General features: G+C 58.5%; 1 protein-coding gene across 1 annotated transcript in view; it reads left to right on the top strand.

Moving 5' to 3' along the window:
* The window catches only part of vars2 (valyl-tRNA synthetase 2, mitochondrial), a 102,285-nt gene that overhangs the window by 26,329 nt on the left and 56,379 nt on the right, over nt 1–19,577 (top strand). Inside the window, 8 exon segments of the mRNA XM_070861375.1 lie at nt 247–328; nt 2,373–2,449; nt 5,427–5,517; nt 6,253–6,358; nt 7,089–7,159; nt 9,112–9,237; nt 9,374–9,478; nt 14,130–14,198. Of these exon segments, the coding sequence (XP_070717476.1) occupies nt 247–328; nt 2,373–2,449; nt 5,427–5,517; nt 6,253–6,358; nt 7,089–7,159; nt 9,112–9,237; nt 9,374–9,478; nt 14,130–14,198 (727 nt within the window).

Consider the following 19,577-nt stretch of genomic DNA (forward strand, 5'->3'; position numbering starts at 1 on the left):
GGCCTGGATATATTGATCAGTGCCCCGTGTGGCCTGGATATATTGATCAGTGCCCCATGTGGCCTGGGTATTGATCAGTGTCCCATGTGGCCCGGGTATTGATCAGTGCCCCATGTGGCCCGGGTATTGATCAGTGTCCCATGTGACCTCATTGCCCCCCCCCCTCCCTCTCCTGAAGGTGCTGACTCTCCCTGGGGTCCACCCTTCAAGCTCCCCGAGTTGACGCCTTCCCCCGTTCTCTTACAGCCGATCCGGTGATGTGGTGGAGCAACTCCTGAAGAGCCAGTGGTACGTTCGGTGCCGGGAACTCGCGGAGGGAGCAATGGCGGTGAGTGAGGCTCCGTCAACATGCGCTCGCTGAGAAAAACGACAGGGAGAGCACGCGGGAACAGTGTCTGACCCACTGCACCACCCAGTCCCAGAGGGGGAAAGGACAGTGTGTGACCCACTGCACCACCCAGTCCCAGAGGGGGAAAGGACAGTGTGTGACCCACTGCACCACCCAGTCCCAGAGGGGGAAAGGACAGTGTGTGACCCACTGCACCACCCAGTCCCAGAGAGGGAAAGGACAGTGTGTGACCCACTGCACCACCCAGTCCCAGAGGGGGAAAGGACAGTGTGTGACCCACTGCACCACCCAGGTCCCAGAGGGGGAAAGGACAGTGTGTGACCCACTGCACCACCCAGGTCCCAGAGGGGGAAAGGACAGTGTGTGACCCACTGCACCACCCAGTTCCAGAGGGGGAAAGGACAGTGTGTGACCCACTGCACCACCCAGTCCCAGAGAGGGAAAGGACAGTGTGTGACCCACTGCACCACCCAGTCCCAGAGGGGGAAAGGACAGTGTGTGACCCACTGCACCACCCAGGTCCCAGAGGGGGAAAGGACAGTGTGTGACCCACTCCATCATCCAGTCCCAGAGGGGGAAAGGACAGTGTGTGACCCACTGCACCACCTAGTCCCAGAGGGGGAAAGGACAGTGTGTGACCCACTGCACCACCCAGTCCCAGAGGGGGAAAGGACAGTGTGTGACCCACTGCACCACCCAGTCCCAGAGGGGGAAAGGACAGTGTGTGACCCACTGCACCACCCAGTCCCAGAGGGGGAAAGGAGAGTGTGTGACCCACTGCACCACCCAGTCCCAGAGGGGGAAAGGACAGTGTGTGACCCACTGCACCACCCAGGTCCCAGAGGGGGAAAGGACAGTGTGTGACCCACTGCACCACCCAGTCCCAGAGGGGGAAAGGACAGTGTGTGACCCACTGCACCACCCAGTCCCAGAGGGGGAAAGGACAGTGTGTGACCCACTGCACCACCCAGTCCCAGAGGGGGAAAGGACAGTGTGTGACCCACTGCACCACCCAGTCCCAGAGGGGGAAAGGACAGTGTGTGACCCACTGCACCACCCAGTCCCAGAGGGGGAAAGGACAGTGTGTGACCCACTGCACCACCCAGTCCCAGAGGGGGAAAGGACAGTGTGTGACCCACTGTACCACCCAGTCCCAGAGGGGGAAAGGACAGTGTGTGACCCACTGCACCACTCAGTCCCAGAGGGGGAAAGGACAGTGTGTGACCCACTGCACCACCCAGTCCCAGAGGTGGGGAAAGGACAGTGTGTGACCCACTGCACCACCCAGTCCCAGAGGGGGAAAGGACAGTGTGTGACCCACTGCACCACCCAGTCCCAGAGGGGGAAAGGACAGTGTGTGACCCACTGTACCACCCAGTCCCAGAGGGGGAAAGGACAGTGTGTGACCCACTGCACCACTCAGTCCCAGAGGGGGAAAGGACAGTGTGTGACCCACTGCACCACCCAGTCCCAGAGGTGGGGAAAGGACAGTGTGTGACCCACTGCACCACCCAGTCCCAGAGGGGGAAAGAACAGTGTGTGACATTGCTGCGCTCTCTGGGAATTAGCTTCTGCCCGTGTGGTGTGAGAGTCTGGGGTTGGATCCTGCACTCCTGTACGTGAGCCGCCCGCACTCCCCTTGGGTCCCCCCGCTGGTTTATTGCAGGAGGCAGGGCGAGGCTTCCACACCTGGTACCCCAGCAGGCCTCGTGTGTGAAAGCGGTTGCCTGGCTGGGAGCGCTGACTCGGCTCTCCCTCGTCTACTGGAGGTCCCGGATGTTTCTGCAGCCTTGACGGCCGAGGGCCGTGTGAGTAGAGGGTGAGCCCCATAGGGAGTGGATCGGGAGGAGAGAGACTGGCCATCGAGGGGATGGGGACATCAGTTCACACCAGCCCCCGAGGGTGCAGTGGGCTCCTTTCATATAAAGCAGTCAGGCCCAGTGTCCGCGAGTTTGTCCCCGGAGAGTGCAGTCTGCGAGTGCTTGTGATTCATCGCCCGCGGTAACGTCCGTCTGTCCCGCAGGCAGTGGACCGAGGGCAGCTGAGCTTCATCCCCACCTCCCTCCAGAAGACCTGGCACAGCTGGCTCGCCAACATCAGGTCAGTGATCGGGGCGGGGGCATAAGCACATAAGAAATAGGAGCAGGAGTAGGCCATTTGGCCCCGTGAGCCTGCTCCGCCATTTAATACGATCATGGCTGATCTGATCATGGTCTCAGCTCCACTTCCCTGCCCGCTCCACATAACCCCTTACTCCCGTATCACTCTAAAATCTGTCTATCCCCACCTTAAATATATTCAATGACCCAGCTTCCACAGCTCTCTGGGGCAGAGAATTCCAAAGATTTACAACCCTCCGAGAAAAGAAATTCCTCCTCATCTCCGTTTTAAATGGGCGACCCCTTTATTCTGAAACTATGCCCCCCTAGTTCTAGATTCCCCCACGAGGGGAAACATCCTCTCTGCATCTACCCTGTCGAGCTCTCTCATTATCTATACGTTTCAAGAGGATGCAGGGAGTGATCTCTGCCAGTCACGGCCCCATGTGATCTCTGCCAGTCCCGGCCCGATGTGATCTCTGCCAGTCACGGCCCGATGTGATCTCTGCCAGTCACGGCCCCATGTGATCTCTGCCAGTCCCGGCCCGATGTGATCTCTGCCAGTCACGGCCCGATGTGATCTCTGCCAGTCCCGGCCCGATGTGATCTCTGCCAGTCCCGGCCCCATGTGATCTCTGCCAGTCACGGCCCCATGTGATCTCTGCCAGTCACGGCCCCATGTGATCTCTGCCAGTCACGGCCCCATGTGATCTCTGCCAGTCACGGCCCCATGTGATCTCTGCCAGTCACGGCCCCATGTGATCGCTGCCAGTCACGGCCCCATGTGATCTCTGCCAGTCACGGCCCGATGTGATCTCTGCCAGTCCCGGCCCGATGTGATCTCTGCCAGTCCCGGCCCGATGTGATCTCTGCCAGTCCCAGCCCGATGTGATCTCTGCCAGTCCCGGCCCGATGTGATCTCTGCCAGTCACGGCCCGATGTGATCTCTGCCAGTCACGGCCCGATGTGATCTCTGCCAGTCACGGCCCGATGTGATCTCTGCCAGTCACAGCCCCATGTGATCTCTGCCAGTCACGGCCCCATGTGATCTCTGCCAGTCACGGCCCGATGTGATCGCTGCCAGTCACGGCCCCATGTGATCTCTGCCAGTCACGGCCCCATGTGATCTCTGCCAGTCACGGCCCGATGTGATCGCTGCCAGTCACGGCCCCATGTGATCGCTGCCAGTCACGGCCCCATGTGATCTCTGCCAGTCACGGCCCCATGTGATCTCTGCCAGTCCCGGCCCCATGTGATCTCTGCCAGTCCCGGCCCGATCTGATCTCTGCCAGTCAGGGAACCGATGTGGTACTGGGCAGTGTTCCCTCCCATATGTTTTTGCCCTGTGCAGTCCCTTTAACTGGCTGCAACGTCGGTGAGCGGCCTGCGCGGGACCTCCAGATCGCTGCCCAGCCGCACAGCTTAGCGGGAACGTGGGTCCTGGGCCGCACGCTCCCTGAACTCTCCTCACCCCTGTGCTCTGCAGGGCAGGTGGGTGTCTGTTCTCCGGGCGAGGGTGTGCGCTCCCTCTCCGGGCGAGTGCTCGGTTTACCAGGATCTGGGGAGATGGCGCACCGGGTGTGTGTGGGTGGGGGTTGCCGCACAGGTCTCACCCTTGACCCCGTCCTGCCGCATGAAACTAAAACTAGGGGACATAGTCTTAGAATAAGGGGCCGCCCATTTAAAACTGAGATTTCTTCTCTCAGAGGGTTGTAAATCTGTGGAATTCTCCGCCCCAGAGAGCTGTGGAGGCTGGGTCATTGAATATATTTAAGGTGGAGGTAGACACATTTTTGAGCGATAAGGGAGTAAAGGGTTATGGGGAATGGGCAGGGAAGTGGAGCTGAGTCCATGATCAGATCAGCCGTGATTTTATTGAATGGCGGAGCAGGCTCTAGAGGCCAAATGGCCTACTCCTGTTCCTATTTCTTATGTTCTTATGAAGCGAGAGGAGCAGAGCGATTACACCCAGTGTGGATTTCCCCCATTACGGGTTGCGTGGGCACAACCCTTCGCGGACTGTGCAAGTGTGGGGGGGGGGGGGGGCGTGCAAAGCCTGAGCTGGTTCGATTGGATGGGTCTCATTCCCGCGGGTTCTGTCCCTGCCCGGCCGGTCCGGCTCTGGCCCCAGATTCCGGAGGCTGGGATTTACTTGTGGGACAGTGCGAGTAACGTGAAGCATGATGTGTGGCAAGCGTGGGAGGATCAGGCAACTTTTACTTTGGGGGCGTAGCCACTGTTGTAATGTAGGGAACCCTGGCACAAACAGCAACGTGATAATGACCAGAAAATCTGTTTTAGTGACGTTGATTGAGGGGATAAATGTTGGCCAGGACACAGTGGACAGCTCCCCTGCTCGTCTTCGAAATAGTGCCGTGGGATCTTTTACGTCCACCTGAGGGGGCAGACGGGGCCTCGGTTTAACGTCTCATCCGAAAGACGGCACCTCCGACAGTGCAGCACTCCCTCAGCACTGCACTGGGAGTGTCAGCCTAGATTTTTTTGTGCTCAAAGTTCCTGGACAAACCTACTTAGCCTGAGCCGAGAGTCCTATCCACTGAGCCACAGGCTGACACTAACTGATGGGGATTGATGGCCGTGATTAGTCACAAACTCCATTATCGTTGTATCATGCCACTATTACGGTGGTCGAAGGTGAATGAGATGGACCCTGGTCTTTTATCGTCTGGTAATTCCTACATTCCTAAGTTTTGTGAATGGTGGAAAGAACGACTTATACAATGTCTTTCACACCCTCAGGACGCCCCGAAAGCGCTTTGCATCCAGTGAAGTAGTTTTGAAGTGTCGTCACTGTTGTAATGTAGAAGGAGGAAGAGGCCCCTTCGAGGTGGGTGGCACTGTCTCTTCCCCTGCCGTCGCAGTGCATGGCGAGTGTGAGATGGGTGTGAGGGACCCAGGGGGGGTGAGCCTCGGGACACAGACTGACCACTATTTTCCCCCCCTTCAATCTTTCCCAGTGATTGGTGCATATCGCGACAGCTGTGGTGGGGCCATCGGATTCCAGCCTATCGCGTCTCCTTCCCCGGCTCGCCGAACCCGGAGCTGCAGGTGAACTCTGAACTTTAATCCCTTCGCGCGCTCTCGCTCTCTCCAAAGTAAAAAGGCTCGCACGGCACCAACCCCGGGTGCAACGGAAATCCCGGAGCCAGGCAAGAGGGGGAGGGGAGGGTCAGGGGCCATCTTGGGTGGGCGGGGGTGCGATGGAGGTGGGGGAAGGCCCAGGTTCTGGTGGGGGAGGGGTCAGAGTAGAAATGGGGGAGGGGGGGGGCGCGGTCAGAGTGGAGGTGGGGGTGGGGAGGGGTTAGGATGGGGGGAGGGAGGGAGGAGCCCAGGGGGAGTGGGGAGGGGCCGTGGAGGGATCAGGGTAGGCGGTGGGGCCAGGTTGGGGCTGGTAGAGGGGGCTGGGTGGGGTGGGGCTTGAGACGGTGGAGGGATCGGGGTGGGGGAGGGGGCAGGGGGCACGCTGGGGGAAGTGGTCAGAGCGGGAGTGGGGAGGGGTCACGATGGAGGTGGGGAGGGGTCAGGGTTGTGGAGGATGGGGGGAGGGGAGATCAGGGTGGGGGAGGTGTCAGGGTGGCGTTAGGGGAGGCGTCCGGATGAGGGTGGTCGGGGTGAGGCGGGATGGAGCTGGGATAGGATCGGGTAGGGGGCAGGATGAGACTGGGGCCTCCGAGCGGGACAGGGGGAACAGTTTTGTGGTGACCTTTCACACGGGTAACTCCCGTCACTCGCAGTTCCTGTACCCGTGGCGCTGACCGCCCCCCCCCCCCTCCTGTGTCGCAGGGAGACTCGAACCAGCTCTGGGCAATTGGCAGGACAGAGCACGAGGCTCGAAGGAATGCAGCCAAGCAGCACGGCATAGAGGAGACCGAGATCACACTGACACAGGGTAACACAGCACTGACCCAGGCCAGGACTGGGTGTGTGTATCTGTACAGTATTGACCTGGGTGTGTGTTCCTGTACAGTATTGACCTGGGTGTGTGTGTCTGTACAGTATTGACCCAGGCCAGGACTGGGTGTGTGTGTCTGTACAGTATTGACCCAGGCCAGGACTGGGTGTGTGTGTCTGTACAGTATTGACCCAGGTGTGGACTGTGTGTGTGTTCCTGTACCGTATTGACCTGGGTCTGGACTGGGGGTGTATGTCTGTACAGTATTGACCCGAGTCTGGACTGGGTATGTGTGTCTGTACTTTATTGACCTAGGTCTGGACTGGGCGTGTGTGTCTGTACCATATTGACCTGGGTTTGGACTGGGCGTGTGTGTCTGTACCATATTGACCTGGGTGGGGACTGGGGTATAAGTGTGTCTGTATAGTATTGACCTGGGTCTGGACTTGGGGGGTGTGTGTCTGTACCATATTGACCTGGGTGGGGACTGGGGTGTAAGTGTGTGTCTGTATAGTATTGACCTGGGTCTGGACTGGGTGGGTGTGTCTGTACCGTATTGACCTGGGTGGGGACTGGGTGAGTGTGTCTGTATAGTATTGATCTGGGTCTGGACTTGGGGGGTGTGTCTGTACCCTATTGACCTGGGATGGCCCACGTTAGTGTGTGCCGGGCGTGTTCCTGATCTCCTGAGTTCTCATGTGGTTACCGTGGTTTTTCTGTCTCCCAGATGCCGATGTCCTGGATACCTGGTTTTCCTCCGCTCTCTTCCCCTTTGCGGCTATGGGCTGGCCGCGAGAGGTGAGTGACAGGGGACTGTGGGTGGGGCTGAGAATCGTGACCCTGACCTCTGAACCCCGACCACTGCTGCTTCCTGGATGCACTTGGTGACTGATTGCCTGTTCCCATTTAGTGTCAGCCGCGGCTCAGTGGGGTAACACACTCCCCTCTAGGCTGGCAGTGCTGAGGGATGAGACTTTAAACCGAGGCCCCGTCTGTTCTCTCAGGTGGATGTAAAAGATCCCATGGCATTATTTCGAAGAGGAGCAGGGGAGTTCTCCCCGGTGTCCTGGTCCAATGTTTATCCCTCAATCAACAGAACAAAAAACATTATCTGGTGTTTTGCCCAATTGCTATTCATAGAATGACACCGCATTTGGCCCATTTTGCCTGTGCCAGCTTTTTGAAACAGCTAAATAATTAGACCCGCTTGTCCCCCCTGCTCTTTCCCCGTAACCCTGCAAACCCTTCAAGTATTTATCCCATTCTCTTTTGAAAGTTATTATTGAATCTGCTTCCACTGCGGTTCTCAGGCAGCACATTCCCGGTCACAACAACTCGCTGCGTAAAAATAAATTCTCATGCTGCTTCTGTCGGGCAGTTTCTTAACTGATAAGGGCGCAAAGTGTTATGGGGAGCGGGCAGGGAAGTGGAGCTGAGTCCATGATCATAAGAACATAAGAAATAGGAGCAGGAGTAGGCCATAAGGCCCCCGATAATATCATGGCTGATCCGATCATGGACTCAGCTCCACTTCCCCGCCCGCTCCCCATAACCTCTTATCGTTTAAGAAACTGTCTATTTCTGTCTTAAATGTATTCAATGTCCCAGCTTCCACAGCTCTCTTGAGGCAGTGCATTCCACAGATTTACAACCCTCAGAGAGAAGAAATTCCTCCTCATCTCTGTTTTAAATGGGCGGCCCCTTATTCTTAGATCATGCCCTCTAGTTCTAGTCTCCCCTATCAGTGGAAACATCCTCTCTGCATCCACCTTGTCAAGCCCCCTCATAATCTTATACGTTTCGATAAGATCACCTCTCATTCTTCTGAATTCCAACCTCCTCAACCTTTCCTCACAAGTCAACCCCCTCATCTCTGGAACCAACCGAGTGAACCTTCTCTGAACTGCCTCCAAAGCAAGTATATCCTTTCATAAATATGAAAACCAAAACTGCACGCAGTATTCCAGGTGTGGCCTCACCAATACCTTATATAGCTGTAGCAAGACTTCCCTGCTTTTATACTCCATCCCCTTTGCAATAGAGGCCAAGATTCCATTGGCCTTCCTGATCACTTGCTGTACCTGCATACTATCCTTTTGTGTTTCATGCACAAGTACCCCCAGGTCCCGCTAAACTGCCGCACTTTGCAATCTTTCTCCATCTAAATAATAACTTGCTCTTTGATTTTTTTTTCTTCACACTTTCCAACATTATACTCCATCTGCCAAATTTTTGCCCACTCACTTAGCCTGTCTATGTCCTTTTGCAGATTTTTTGTGTCCTCCTCACACATTGCTTTTCCTCCCATCAGATCAGCCATGGTCGTATTAAATGGTGGAGTAGGCTCGAGGGGACATATGGCCTACTCCTGCTCCTATTTCTTATGTTCTTATGTTTTGGTTCTTTTGCCAATCACCTTAAATCAGTATCCTCTGGTTAGCGACCTGTCTGCCACTGGAAACGGAATCTCCTCATTTACTCTGTCAAAACGGTGATTTTGAACACCTCGATCAAATCTCTTTCTCTGCTCTAAGGAGAACAACCCCAGCTTCACCAGTCTCAGCACATCATCACATACGTGATGTCTCTCATCCCTCTTACCATGGGATCTTGCTGTGTGTGAACTGGCTGCTGCGTTTCCCCAGATCACAACAGTAACAGCACTTCAAGAATGATTGCGTGGTTGCTAAGTGCTTTGGGTAGTGACGGGCGCTGTTTAAACGCCAGCCTTTCTTTGTTTTGCCCAACAGACGGCCGATTTGAGGGACTTCTACCCCAACTCGTTGCTGGAGACGGGAAGCGACCTGATCTTTTTCTGGGTGGCCAGGATGGTGATGTTGGGCCAGCAGCTGACGGGAGAGCTGCCCTTCCGACAGGTGGGTGTGTGGGCCGGCGGGAGGTGGGTTAGCGATTGCGTACTGGTGACCCACCCCCCCAGCACTGGGGCGGTGAGTCGTCTCGCGGTGTGTCTGGGCATCTCTCTGAACAGAGCCTGCCTCTGCTCTGCCGCAGGTCCTCTTCCACCCCATGGTGCGAGACGCACACGGGCGCAAGATGAGCAAGTCGCTGGGCAACGTTGTCGACCCGCTGGACGTGATCGGCGGGATCTCACTGCAGGTAGCGGTGCTCGGGGGGGTTCTGTGCTGAGGGGGAGATACTATGGCCCCTTCCTGTCTCACGTGTGCGCTTTCTCTGCCCAGTGCCCGCCCTCTCCCGGCCCACTGCCCGCTCTATCGGCCCACTGCCCATTGCCCGCCCTCTCCCGGCCCACTGCTCGCCCTCTCCGGGCCCACTGCCCACTGCCCGCCCTCTCCCGGCCCACTGCCCACTCTCTCCCGGCCCACCGCCCACTGCCCGCCCTCTCCCCGCCTACTGCCCGCTCTATCGGCCCACTGCCCGCTCTATCGGCCCACTGCCCATTGCCCGCGCTCTCCCGGCCCACTGCCCGCCCTCTCCCGGCCCACTGCCCACTGCCCGCTCTCTCCCGGCCCACCGCCCACTGCCCGCCCTCTCCCCGCCCACTGCCCGCGCTCTCCCGGCCCACTGCCCGCCCTTTCCCCGCCTACTGCCCGCTCTCCCGGCCCACTGCCCATTGCCCGCCCTCTCCCCGCCTACTGCCCACTCTCTCCCGGCCCACGGCCCACTGCCCGCCTACTGCCCGCCCTCTCCCGGCCCACTGCCCGCTCTATCGGCCCACTGCCCATTGCCCGCCCTCTCCCCGCCTACTGCCCACTCTCTCCCGGCACGCTGCCCAGTGCCCGCCCTCTCCCCGCCTACTGCCCACTCTCTCCCGGCCCACTGCCCACTGTCCGCCCTCTCCCCGCCTACTGCCCGCTCTCTCCCGGCCCACTGCCCAGTGCCCGCCCTCTCCCGGCCCACTGCCCGCTCCATCGGCCCAATGCCCATTGCCCGCCCTCTCCCGGCCCACTGCCCGCCCTCTCCCGGCCCACTGCCCACTGCCCGCTCTCTCCCGGCCCACCGCCCACTGCCCGCCCTTTCCCCGCCTACTGCCCGCTCTATCGGCCCACTGCCCACTGCCCGCTCTCTCCCGGCCCACCGCCCACTGCCCGCCCTCTCCCCACCTACTGCCCGCCCTCTCCCCACCCACTGCCCGCCCATTGCCCACCCTCTCCCCACCCACTGCCCGCCCTCTGCCCGCCCTCTCCCCACTCACTGCCCGCCCTCTCCCGGCCCACTGCACGCCCTCTCCCCACCCACTGCCCGCCCTCTCCCCACCCTCTGCCCGCTCTCTATCGGCCCACTGCCTACCCTCTGCCCGCCCACTCCCGGCCCACTGCCCGCCCTCTCCCCACCCACTGCCCGCCCTCTCCCCACCCACTGCCCGCCCTCTCCCCACCCACTGCCCGCTCTCTATCGGCCCACTGCCCGCCCTCCCCACCCTCTGCCCGCCCACTCCCCACCCACTGCCCGCCCTCTCCCCACCCACTGCCCGCTCTCTATCGGCCCACTGCCCACCCTCTGCCCGCCCACTCCCGGCCCACTGCCTGCCCTCTCCCCACCCTCTCCCCGCCCACTGCCCGCCCTCTCCCCACCCACTGCCCGCTCTCTATCGGCCCACTGCCCGCCCTCTCCCCACCCTCTGCGCCCACTCCCGGCCCACTGCCTGCCCTCTCCCCGCCCTCTCCCCGCCCACTGCCCACCCACTGCCCGCCCTCTCTCCACCCTCTGCCCGCCCTCTCTCCACCCTCTGCCCGCCCTCTCTCCACCCTCTGCCCGCCCACTCCTGGCCCACTGCCCGCCCTCTCGCCACCCACTGCCCGCCCTCTCGCCACCCACTGCCCGCCCTCTCCCCGCCTACTGCCCGCCCTCTCCCCGCCTACTGCCCGCCCTCTCCCCGCCTACTGCCCGCTCTCTCCCGGCCCACTGCCCGCCCTCTCCCCACCCACTGCCCGCCCTCTCCCCACCCACTGCCCGCCCTCTCCCCGCCTACTGCCCGCTCTCTCCTGGCCCACTGCCCGCCCTCTCCCCACCCACTGCCCGCCCTCTCCCCGCCTACTGCCCGCTCTCTCCTGGCCCACTGCCCGCCCTCTCCCCACCCACTGCCCGCCCTCTCCCCACCCACTGCCCGCCCTCTCCCCACCCACATGACCGCCCTCTCCTGGCCCACTGCCCGCCCACTGCCCACCCTCTCCCCGCCCACTGCCCGCCCTCTCCCCACCCACTGCCCGCCCTCTCCCCACCCACTGCCCGCCCTCTCCCCACCCACTGCCCGCCCTCTCCCCGCCCTCTCCCCGCCCTCTCCCCGCCCTCTGCCCGCCCTCTCCCGGCCCACTGCCCGCCCTCTCCCCACCCACTGCCCGCCCTCTCCCCACCCACTGCCCGCCCTCTCCCCACCCACTGCCCGCCCTCTCCCCACCCACTGCCCGCCCTCTCCCCACCCACTGCCCGCCCTCTCCCCGCCCTCTGCCCGCCCTCTCCCGGCCCACTGCCCGCCCTCTCCCGGCCCACTGCCCGTCCTCTCCCGGCCCACTGCCCGCCCTCTCCCCTCCCACTGCCCGCCCTCTCCCCGCCCTCTCCCGGCCCACTGCCCGCCCTCTCCCGGCCCACTGCCCGCCCTCTCCCCGCCCTCTCCCGGCCCACTGCCCGCCCTCTCCCGGCCCACTGCCCGCCCTCTCCCGGCCCACTGCCCGCCCTCTCCCGGCCCACTGCCCGCCCTCTCCCGGCCCACTGCCCGCCCTCTCCCCACCCACTGCCCGCCCTCTCCCCGCCCTCTCCCGGCCCACTGCCCGCCCTCTCCCGGCCCACTGCCCGCCCTCTCCCGGCCCACTGCCCGCCCTCTCCCGGCCCACTGCCCGTCCTCTCCCGGCCCACTGCCCGCCCTCTCCCCACCCACTGCCCGCCCTCTCCCCACCCACTGCCCGCCCTCTCCCCGCCCTCTCCCGGCCCACTGCCCGCCCTCTCCCGGCCCACTGCCCGCCCTCTCCCGGCCCACTGCCCGCCCTCTCCCGGCCCACTGCCCGCCCTCTCCCCGCCCACTGCCCGCCCTCTCCCCACCCACTGCCCGCCCTCTCCCGGCCCACTGCCCGCCCTCTCCCCACCCACTGCCCGCCCTCTCCCGGCCCACTGCCCGCCCTCTCCCGGCCCACTGCCCGCCCTCTCCCCACCCACTGCCCGCCCTCTCCCCACCCACTGCCCGCCCTCTCCCCGCCCACTGCCCGCCCTCTCCCCGCCCACTGCCCGCCCTCTCCCCACCCACTGCCCACCCTCTCCCGGCCCACTGCCCGCCCTCTCCCGGCCCACTGCCCGCTCTCTCCCGGCCCACTGCCCGCCCTCTCCCCACCCACTGCCCGCCCTCTCCCCACCCACTGCCCGCCCTCTCCCCGCCTACTGCCCGCTCTCTCCCCGCCCACTGCCCGCCCTCTCCCCACCCACTGCCCGCCCTCTCCCCACCCACATGACCGCCCTCTCCCGGCCCACTGCCCGCCCACTGCCCACCCTCTCCCCGCCCACTGCCCGCCCTCTCCCCACCCACTGCCCACCCTCTCCCCACCCACTGCCCGCCCTCTCCCCACCCACTGCCCGCCCTCTCCCCACCCACTGCCCGCCCTCTCCCGGCCCACTGCCCGCCCTCTCCCCACCCACTGCCCGCCCACTCCCGGCCCACTGCCCGCCCTCTCCCGGCCCTCTCCCCGCCCACTGCCCGCCTTCTCCCGGCCCACTGCCCGCCCTCTCCCCACCCACTGCCCGCCCTCTCCCCACCCACTGCCCGCCCTCTCCCCACCCACTGCCCGCCCTCTCCCCACCCACTGCCCGCCCTCTCCCCACCCACTGCCCGCCCTCTTCCCCACCCACTGCCCGCCCTCTCCCCACCCACTGCCCGCCCTCTTCCCCACCCACTGCCCGCCCTCTCCCGGCCCACTGCCCGCCCTCTCCCCACCCACTGCCCGCCCTCTCCCCGCCCTCTCCCGGCCCACTGCCCGCCCTCTCCCGGCCCACTGCCCGCCCTCTCCCGGCCCACTGCACGCCCTCTCCCGGCCCACTGCCCGCCCTCTCCCCGCCCTCTCCCGGCCCACTGCCCGCCCTCTCCCGGCCCACTGCCCGCCCTCTCCCCGCCCTCTCCCGGCCCACTGCCCGCCCTCTCCCGGCCCACTGCCCGCCCTCTCCCGGCCCACTGCCCGCCCTCTCCCCGCCCACTGCCCGCCCTCTCCCCACCCACTGCCCGCCCTCTCCCGGCCCACTGCCCGCCCTCTCCCGGCCCACTGCCCGCCCTCTCCCGGCCCACTGCCCGCCCTCTCCCGGCCCACTGCCCACCCTCTCCCGGCCCACTGCCCGCCCTCTCCCCGCCCACTGCCCGCCCTCTCCCCACCCACTGCCCGCCCTCTCCCCACCCACTGCCCGCCCTCTCCCCACCCACTGCCCGCCCTCTCCCCACCCACTGCCCGCCCTCTCCCCACCCACTGCCCGCCCTCTCCCGGCCCACTGCCCGCCCTCTCCCGGCCCACTGCCCGCCCTCTCCCCGCCCACTGCCCGCCCTCTCCCCGCCCACTGCCCGCCCTCTCCCCACCCACTGCCCACCCTCTCCCGGCCCACTGCCCGCCCTCTCCCGGCCCACTGCCCGCCCTCTCCCGGCCCACTCCCCGACCGCTCTGTGTCCACTGTCTGCTCTCTGCGTGTGTCCTTTCTGGTCACACTTTCCCTCTCTTCTTCATCGTGTCCCTCCGCTCCTATCCCATCATTTCCTTGCTCTTTCTCTGTGTTGAAATGTCACCCCTGGTTGGTGCACGTGCTGAACTCCATTTTCTTTCAGCGTCTCCACAAGAAGCTGCAGGAAGGAAACCTGGACCCTCGCGAGAGCCGCATCGCCCTGGAGGGACAGGTGAGTGAGGGGACCCCGCTCCAACCCTTGGCTACCCCCCCCCTGCCCCCAGAGGGACAGGTGACTGCTGGAACGCCGCTCCGACCTGTGGTCAGCCCTGTTCTCCCTCCGCCCCCCTTCCCCAGCCGACCCGTTGTCGGGTGTCCATGAGAAACTGGCACCGATGGACACTGAGCCGCCCACTGTAAGGTCACACCCTGGTAACCCGAGCCTAGAGAGCGTAGACCGGCTCGCTGAGCCAAGGTCCGTGTGCACAGTGTGGCTTCAGGCAGATGCTTCACCAGCCAGGACCGCTTGGCCTCAGCTTGGAGCGGAGGGTTGAATTCCAGGCCCGAACTCTCCGGGCAATATATTTCCTCTAAGCCCCACGCCCGCGCATAATCAGGAAAGGTCCCGCGCAGTCGCTCAACGGACATTACAATGTAAAAATCGCGCATGAGCAGAAATTTAAAGGGACCGCGCATTAAAAGGGACAGGCCGCGCAGATCAGCGCGCAGCCGACCGGTAACGTCCCCGGGTCCCCTTAAATGAGTCAGGCCGACAGATGGATCATCGCTGGCACAGTGCCGACGTTCGCTGCATCGGGTGGCGGATCACCGAGGGATAACTCAACTGTTGCCGTCTCATCCCGGAGCCACCTTGAGCCCATGCCCGCCCCCAGCCCCACCCCCTTCCCTTCTCCTCAACTCCCTCTCCCTCCCTGGTCGCAGCCTGTTGCCAGGCAGAGAGCGGATGGAATATAGTGTGGAGAAATGTGAAGTTATCCACTTGGGTAGGAGGAATAGAAAAGCAGAGTATTGTTTTTAAGCGGTGGAGAGTTTGGGAAATGTTGGTGTTCAGAGGGACCTGGGTGTCCTTGTACACAAATCACTGAAAGTTAACATGCAGGTACAGCAAGCGATTAAGAAAGCAAATGGTACGTTGGCATTTATTACTAGAGAATTTGAGTATAAGAGTAAAGCCGTCTTACTGCAATTATATCGGGTCCTGGTGAGACCGCACCTGGAGTAGTGTGCACAGTTTTGGTCTCCTTACCTAAGTGTCGAGGAAATTTCTAAGTTAAAGTAACTCAAGCGGAGATTTCAGAGTCTTGCTTCAAGAGATTCTTTTAATATGTACAGGCGAGATATCTCGGAGAGCTGCTTGGTCCTTACCAAGGCAATACTCCGAAATTCTATAGAAACTTGTTCCATCTTTATACAGAAAAAAAGGAATTTTATCTCTACAATTGACACCTACATTATTCAGGAACATTACCAATTCTAAACAGGGCACAAAGGTCAGTTTACACAGCCCAACAGTATCTTGTCACGTCATTATTCAATCTTTTCGAGGGTCAGCAAGATCATCACTAAAAGCCCCTCTTATCAGAGAAATCAGTTTGTCCAGGCAATGGGGGTATCTTAACATATACAAATACCAGATGTACAGCTTTCATGTTATCTGTTCTTTTCTAACAAAGAAGAGACATCAAGTATTTTCTGGCCTTGCAGGATTCTACAGTCTCAGCACAGAATTAAACTTACTAAAAGGAAGAGAGAAATTTAACCCCTTCCTATATCGTGAACTAAAGTTCTTCCACAACTCCCTCCTTGTTGATCTTTTATCTTTAATGATCAACATGCTTTCCTTCTTAGAAAGAAAAGGGAGGCTCATACCCCTCGGGGTAAGGTCTCATCTCTAAACATTCTTTTTCATTATAGTCATCTAACTGTCCCTCTATTCTGTTTAACCTTCCTTTCACGATCACATTTTTCTGCTCTATTTTTTCTACTAGGTTCATTACTTGTCCTAACAGGGATCTTACTTTCAGCCCCATTCCACAGACAATTAGCAGCAGAATCAGCAAAATTACACCAAGTACTACTATCGGGTGTATTGCCAGTTTTAATACCGCTGTTGCCCTGGGGGACCAGCCTAGGAATATATCCCACCAGTGATGCGCTGTTATAGAGGTAACTGTGTTTGCTATTCGTACTAATTGTCCCTTTTTAAAACTCATTTCTATCTCAAATTGGTGAATATCTCTGCCCCGCTTGGACAATGCCTTTTCTATTTCTTTGTCATTTTGTCTGTTATGTAGCCAGATACCTGTAGTTGCTGTAGCCCTTCATCCCACGCGTTTCTCAACTCTATACTTTCTCCTATTAGTCCTCCTACAACCTGGATTTTGTTTTGCAGGGTCTCTATATCTATTGTGTTCAAGGCTCCCATTCCTACTCCTACCCCACCTAATACAGTTCCCAGCACGTCTCGCTTTTTTCTCAAGGATCGGTCCAGTGTGACTCCAACACTGGTCGTGTTGCAACCATCCCTCTCCCTTAGCGGATATAGGATTTGTATGGTTAAATTTACTATACCTGGGGATCTTACTACCGATATGCAGGTGGTCAATATCCGTTTTAAATGGCCCGGATCTCTTTTTTTGTACGGTTCATGCACTTTACCCATCCTCTGTTTTCTATTTTAAAATGACAATCTTCTTCGGGGTCACAAAACGTGCCATTAGTTTCTTGGCTCTCAGCTATTTCCTTGCTGGTCAGGCATGTCATTCCGCAGGCCTCACACCTTACTGTGAAGTTCCCCACTTTGCAATCCTCTTTTTCCGAACATACATAAGTGTCCTGCTGTCCTGCTTTGTCAATCGTGCCCCAGGCCATTTCTCCTTTCCATATTTTACCTTCTTTTATAAACCTTTCTTCTGTTTTAACTCTTCCCACTGCCAGAAGGATTAACATACCCAGTGTCCCCTGATAGTTTTGCCAGGAGTCCTTCCTCATCTTCCTCCCTTTGTTTTCTTCTATAATGCTCCTGAACCAATTCGTTAAAATAATAGCTTACTAGTACAATAGTAACAGTGATCTACAAGATAAAGACCCAAATTGGTATACAGGCAAGTTCTGACATCTAGCCTGATACTTCGGGGTATTATGCTCTTAGTCCAGCCTGTCTCGGTAGAAACAAAAGGGGATGAGTACAGTTCTTTTCGGGGTGTGTCCGCCCTAGCTCGGTATTTCTTCTTCTTGCTGTGTTTCGTCTGGAAGGTAGTATTTACATCGGGTGGCGTGTATCCAATTTGGATGTTTTTCCAGTTTCAGGGCGGTTCTTGTTGTGAGGATTATCTGATATGGTCCCTTCCACCTAGGAGAAAAAGATTCCTTGTTTAGAGTTTTCACTAATACTTGCTCTCCCGGCCTGAAAGGGTGCATGTTTCCCTCTGACGGAGGTACTTGGGTCTGTTTTATTCGCTCATGCAGGCTTCTCGCTATTTCACACATGGCCTGAGCATATTTTAGCGACTTTTCGTCATTCCAAATTAATGCTACCTTTTCTGCTCCTAGTGGCGGTTTCACACCAGTAGGCATTGGCCTTCCTAATAAGGCTTCATGGGGTGTCAAACCAGTATTTCGGTTCTTTTGGTTTCTTATGGTATATAGTACCAATGGAAGGGCATCTGGCCATTTTAGTCCTGTTTCTTGACATACTTTAGTAAGGGTGGATTTTATCACTCCATTGACTCTTTCCACCATGCCTGAGGACTGAGGTTGATACGGTATGTGCAATTTCCACTGGAAACCTAGCGCTTCGGCTAGATTCTGCACTATTTTTCCTGTAAAATGTGTTCCTCTGTCACTGTTGATTCCCATAGGTATCCCATATCTTGGCACTATTTCTTTAAATAGGATCTTCACTACTGTTCGGGCATCATCCTTCCTTGTTGCATATGCCTCTACCCACCTTGTAAACATATCTACTATTACTAATAGATACTTAAAGCCTAATACTGGAGGCATGTGGACAAAATCAATTTGCAAATTTTCAAAGGGCATGCTTGGTTGGGGTAGATGGTCATATTCTGCAGGCGTCTTTCCTCTATTGTTTTGTTGGCAAATTTGGCAGGTTTTAGCAATTTTCTCAATTATTACTGTTATTCCTGGTGCATACCATTGCGCATTGATAGCATGTATCATCCCTCCTTTGCCCATGTGAGCCTGACCATGAGCTAGGCGAGACAAGGGCAAAAACAAAGACCTGGGACATACAGTTCGTCCGTCAGGATGGGTCCAGATATTATTTTTTTAAAAAAACATCCTTGTTTCTCCCATGTTTTTCTTTCCTGCACTGTAACTTGTTGCTGTGCTATTTCAAGTTGTTGGGCGCTCAGTGTTGGCAGAGGGGAGACTGAGGCTGCCTGTAGGCAGCACGTCTGTTCCAAAGCGGCTCGTCGGGCCGCCTCGTCGGCCCTCCTATTTCCTATTGATACTTCATCTTCACCAGTTGTGTGGGCTGCGCATTTAATAACAGCAACCCTTTTTGGCAATTGAATGGCATCTATCAGGTTAAGCACTAATTGTGAGTGCTTAATATGCTTCCCGCCAGAGGTGATGAAGCCTCTGTTTTTCCATAGTTGTCCAAAATCATGGACTACACCAAATGCATATCTTGAATCGGTATATATATTAGAAGATTGATTTTTTAGCTAATATACATGCTCTAGTTAGGGCGAACAATTCAGCTGCCTGTGCCGAGGTTCCGGGGGGCAAGGCAAATGCCTCAACAATTTCATATGGGTTCACAATAGCATAGCCTGCCAGGAGCAAATTGTCTGATGGTCTGTGAGACGACCCATCTGTATAAAGAATGAGATCGGGATTGTCCATTGGTTCCGTAAGCAAATCTGGTCTAGGCATGGTAGCCATCTCCACTGTTGACAGACAGTCGTGCTGGTCTGGGTCCTCTATTTCTCTAGTGGAGCTGGTAGGAACAAAAACAGCAGGGTTTACTGCAGGCGCACGGCGAAAAGTGTAGTTAGGGTGTGACAACAGCAGCACCTCGTAGCCTGTCCTTCGGGATGCTGTGAAATGCTGAGTTGCTGCGGAATTCAACAATAACAGCACCGCATGCGCGGTGATAACAGTGCACGGATAGTCCAACACAATTGGTACTGATTTTTCCACCATGACCGCAGTAGCGGCTACAGCACGCAGACAAGCAGGCATTCCTCGTACTACTGGGGGGAGCATTACCGAATAATAAGCAACTGGTCTATTTCCCCCACCATGTTCTTGGGTTAACACTGCTGTTGCGAATCCTTCTTTTTCATTCACATACATTTGAAAAGGTTTCGAATAGTTCGGAAGTCCCAATGCTGGAGCGTTAGTAATAGCATTTTTTTTTTAACTGTTTAAATGCTTCTTCCCTCTCAGGGGTCCATTCCACTTTAGGTGGGGACCCTATGGGGCACCGCAGAATAGACTTGTCCAACATGGTTTTTATGTTTAGCCCAGAGTTCGGGGGACACTTGACTCAGTGCCATTGGTATGTTAGGGCTAGTTTGTCCGGGGGGTTGCTGTTTTTCAAACGTAGCATCGTGCCCTT

The sequence above is a fragment of the Pristiophorus japonicus genome, chromosome 19 (genome assembly GCF_044704955.1).
Source record: "Pristiophorus japonicus isolate sPriJap1 chromosome 19, sPriJap1.hap1, whole genome shotgun sequence".
NCBI lineage: Eukaryota > Metazoa > Chordata > Chondrichthyes > Pristiophoridae > Pristiophorus > Pristiophorus japonicus.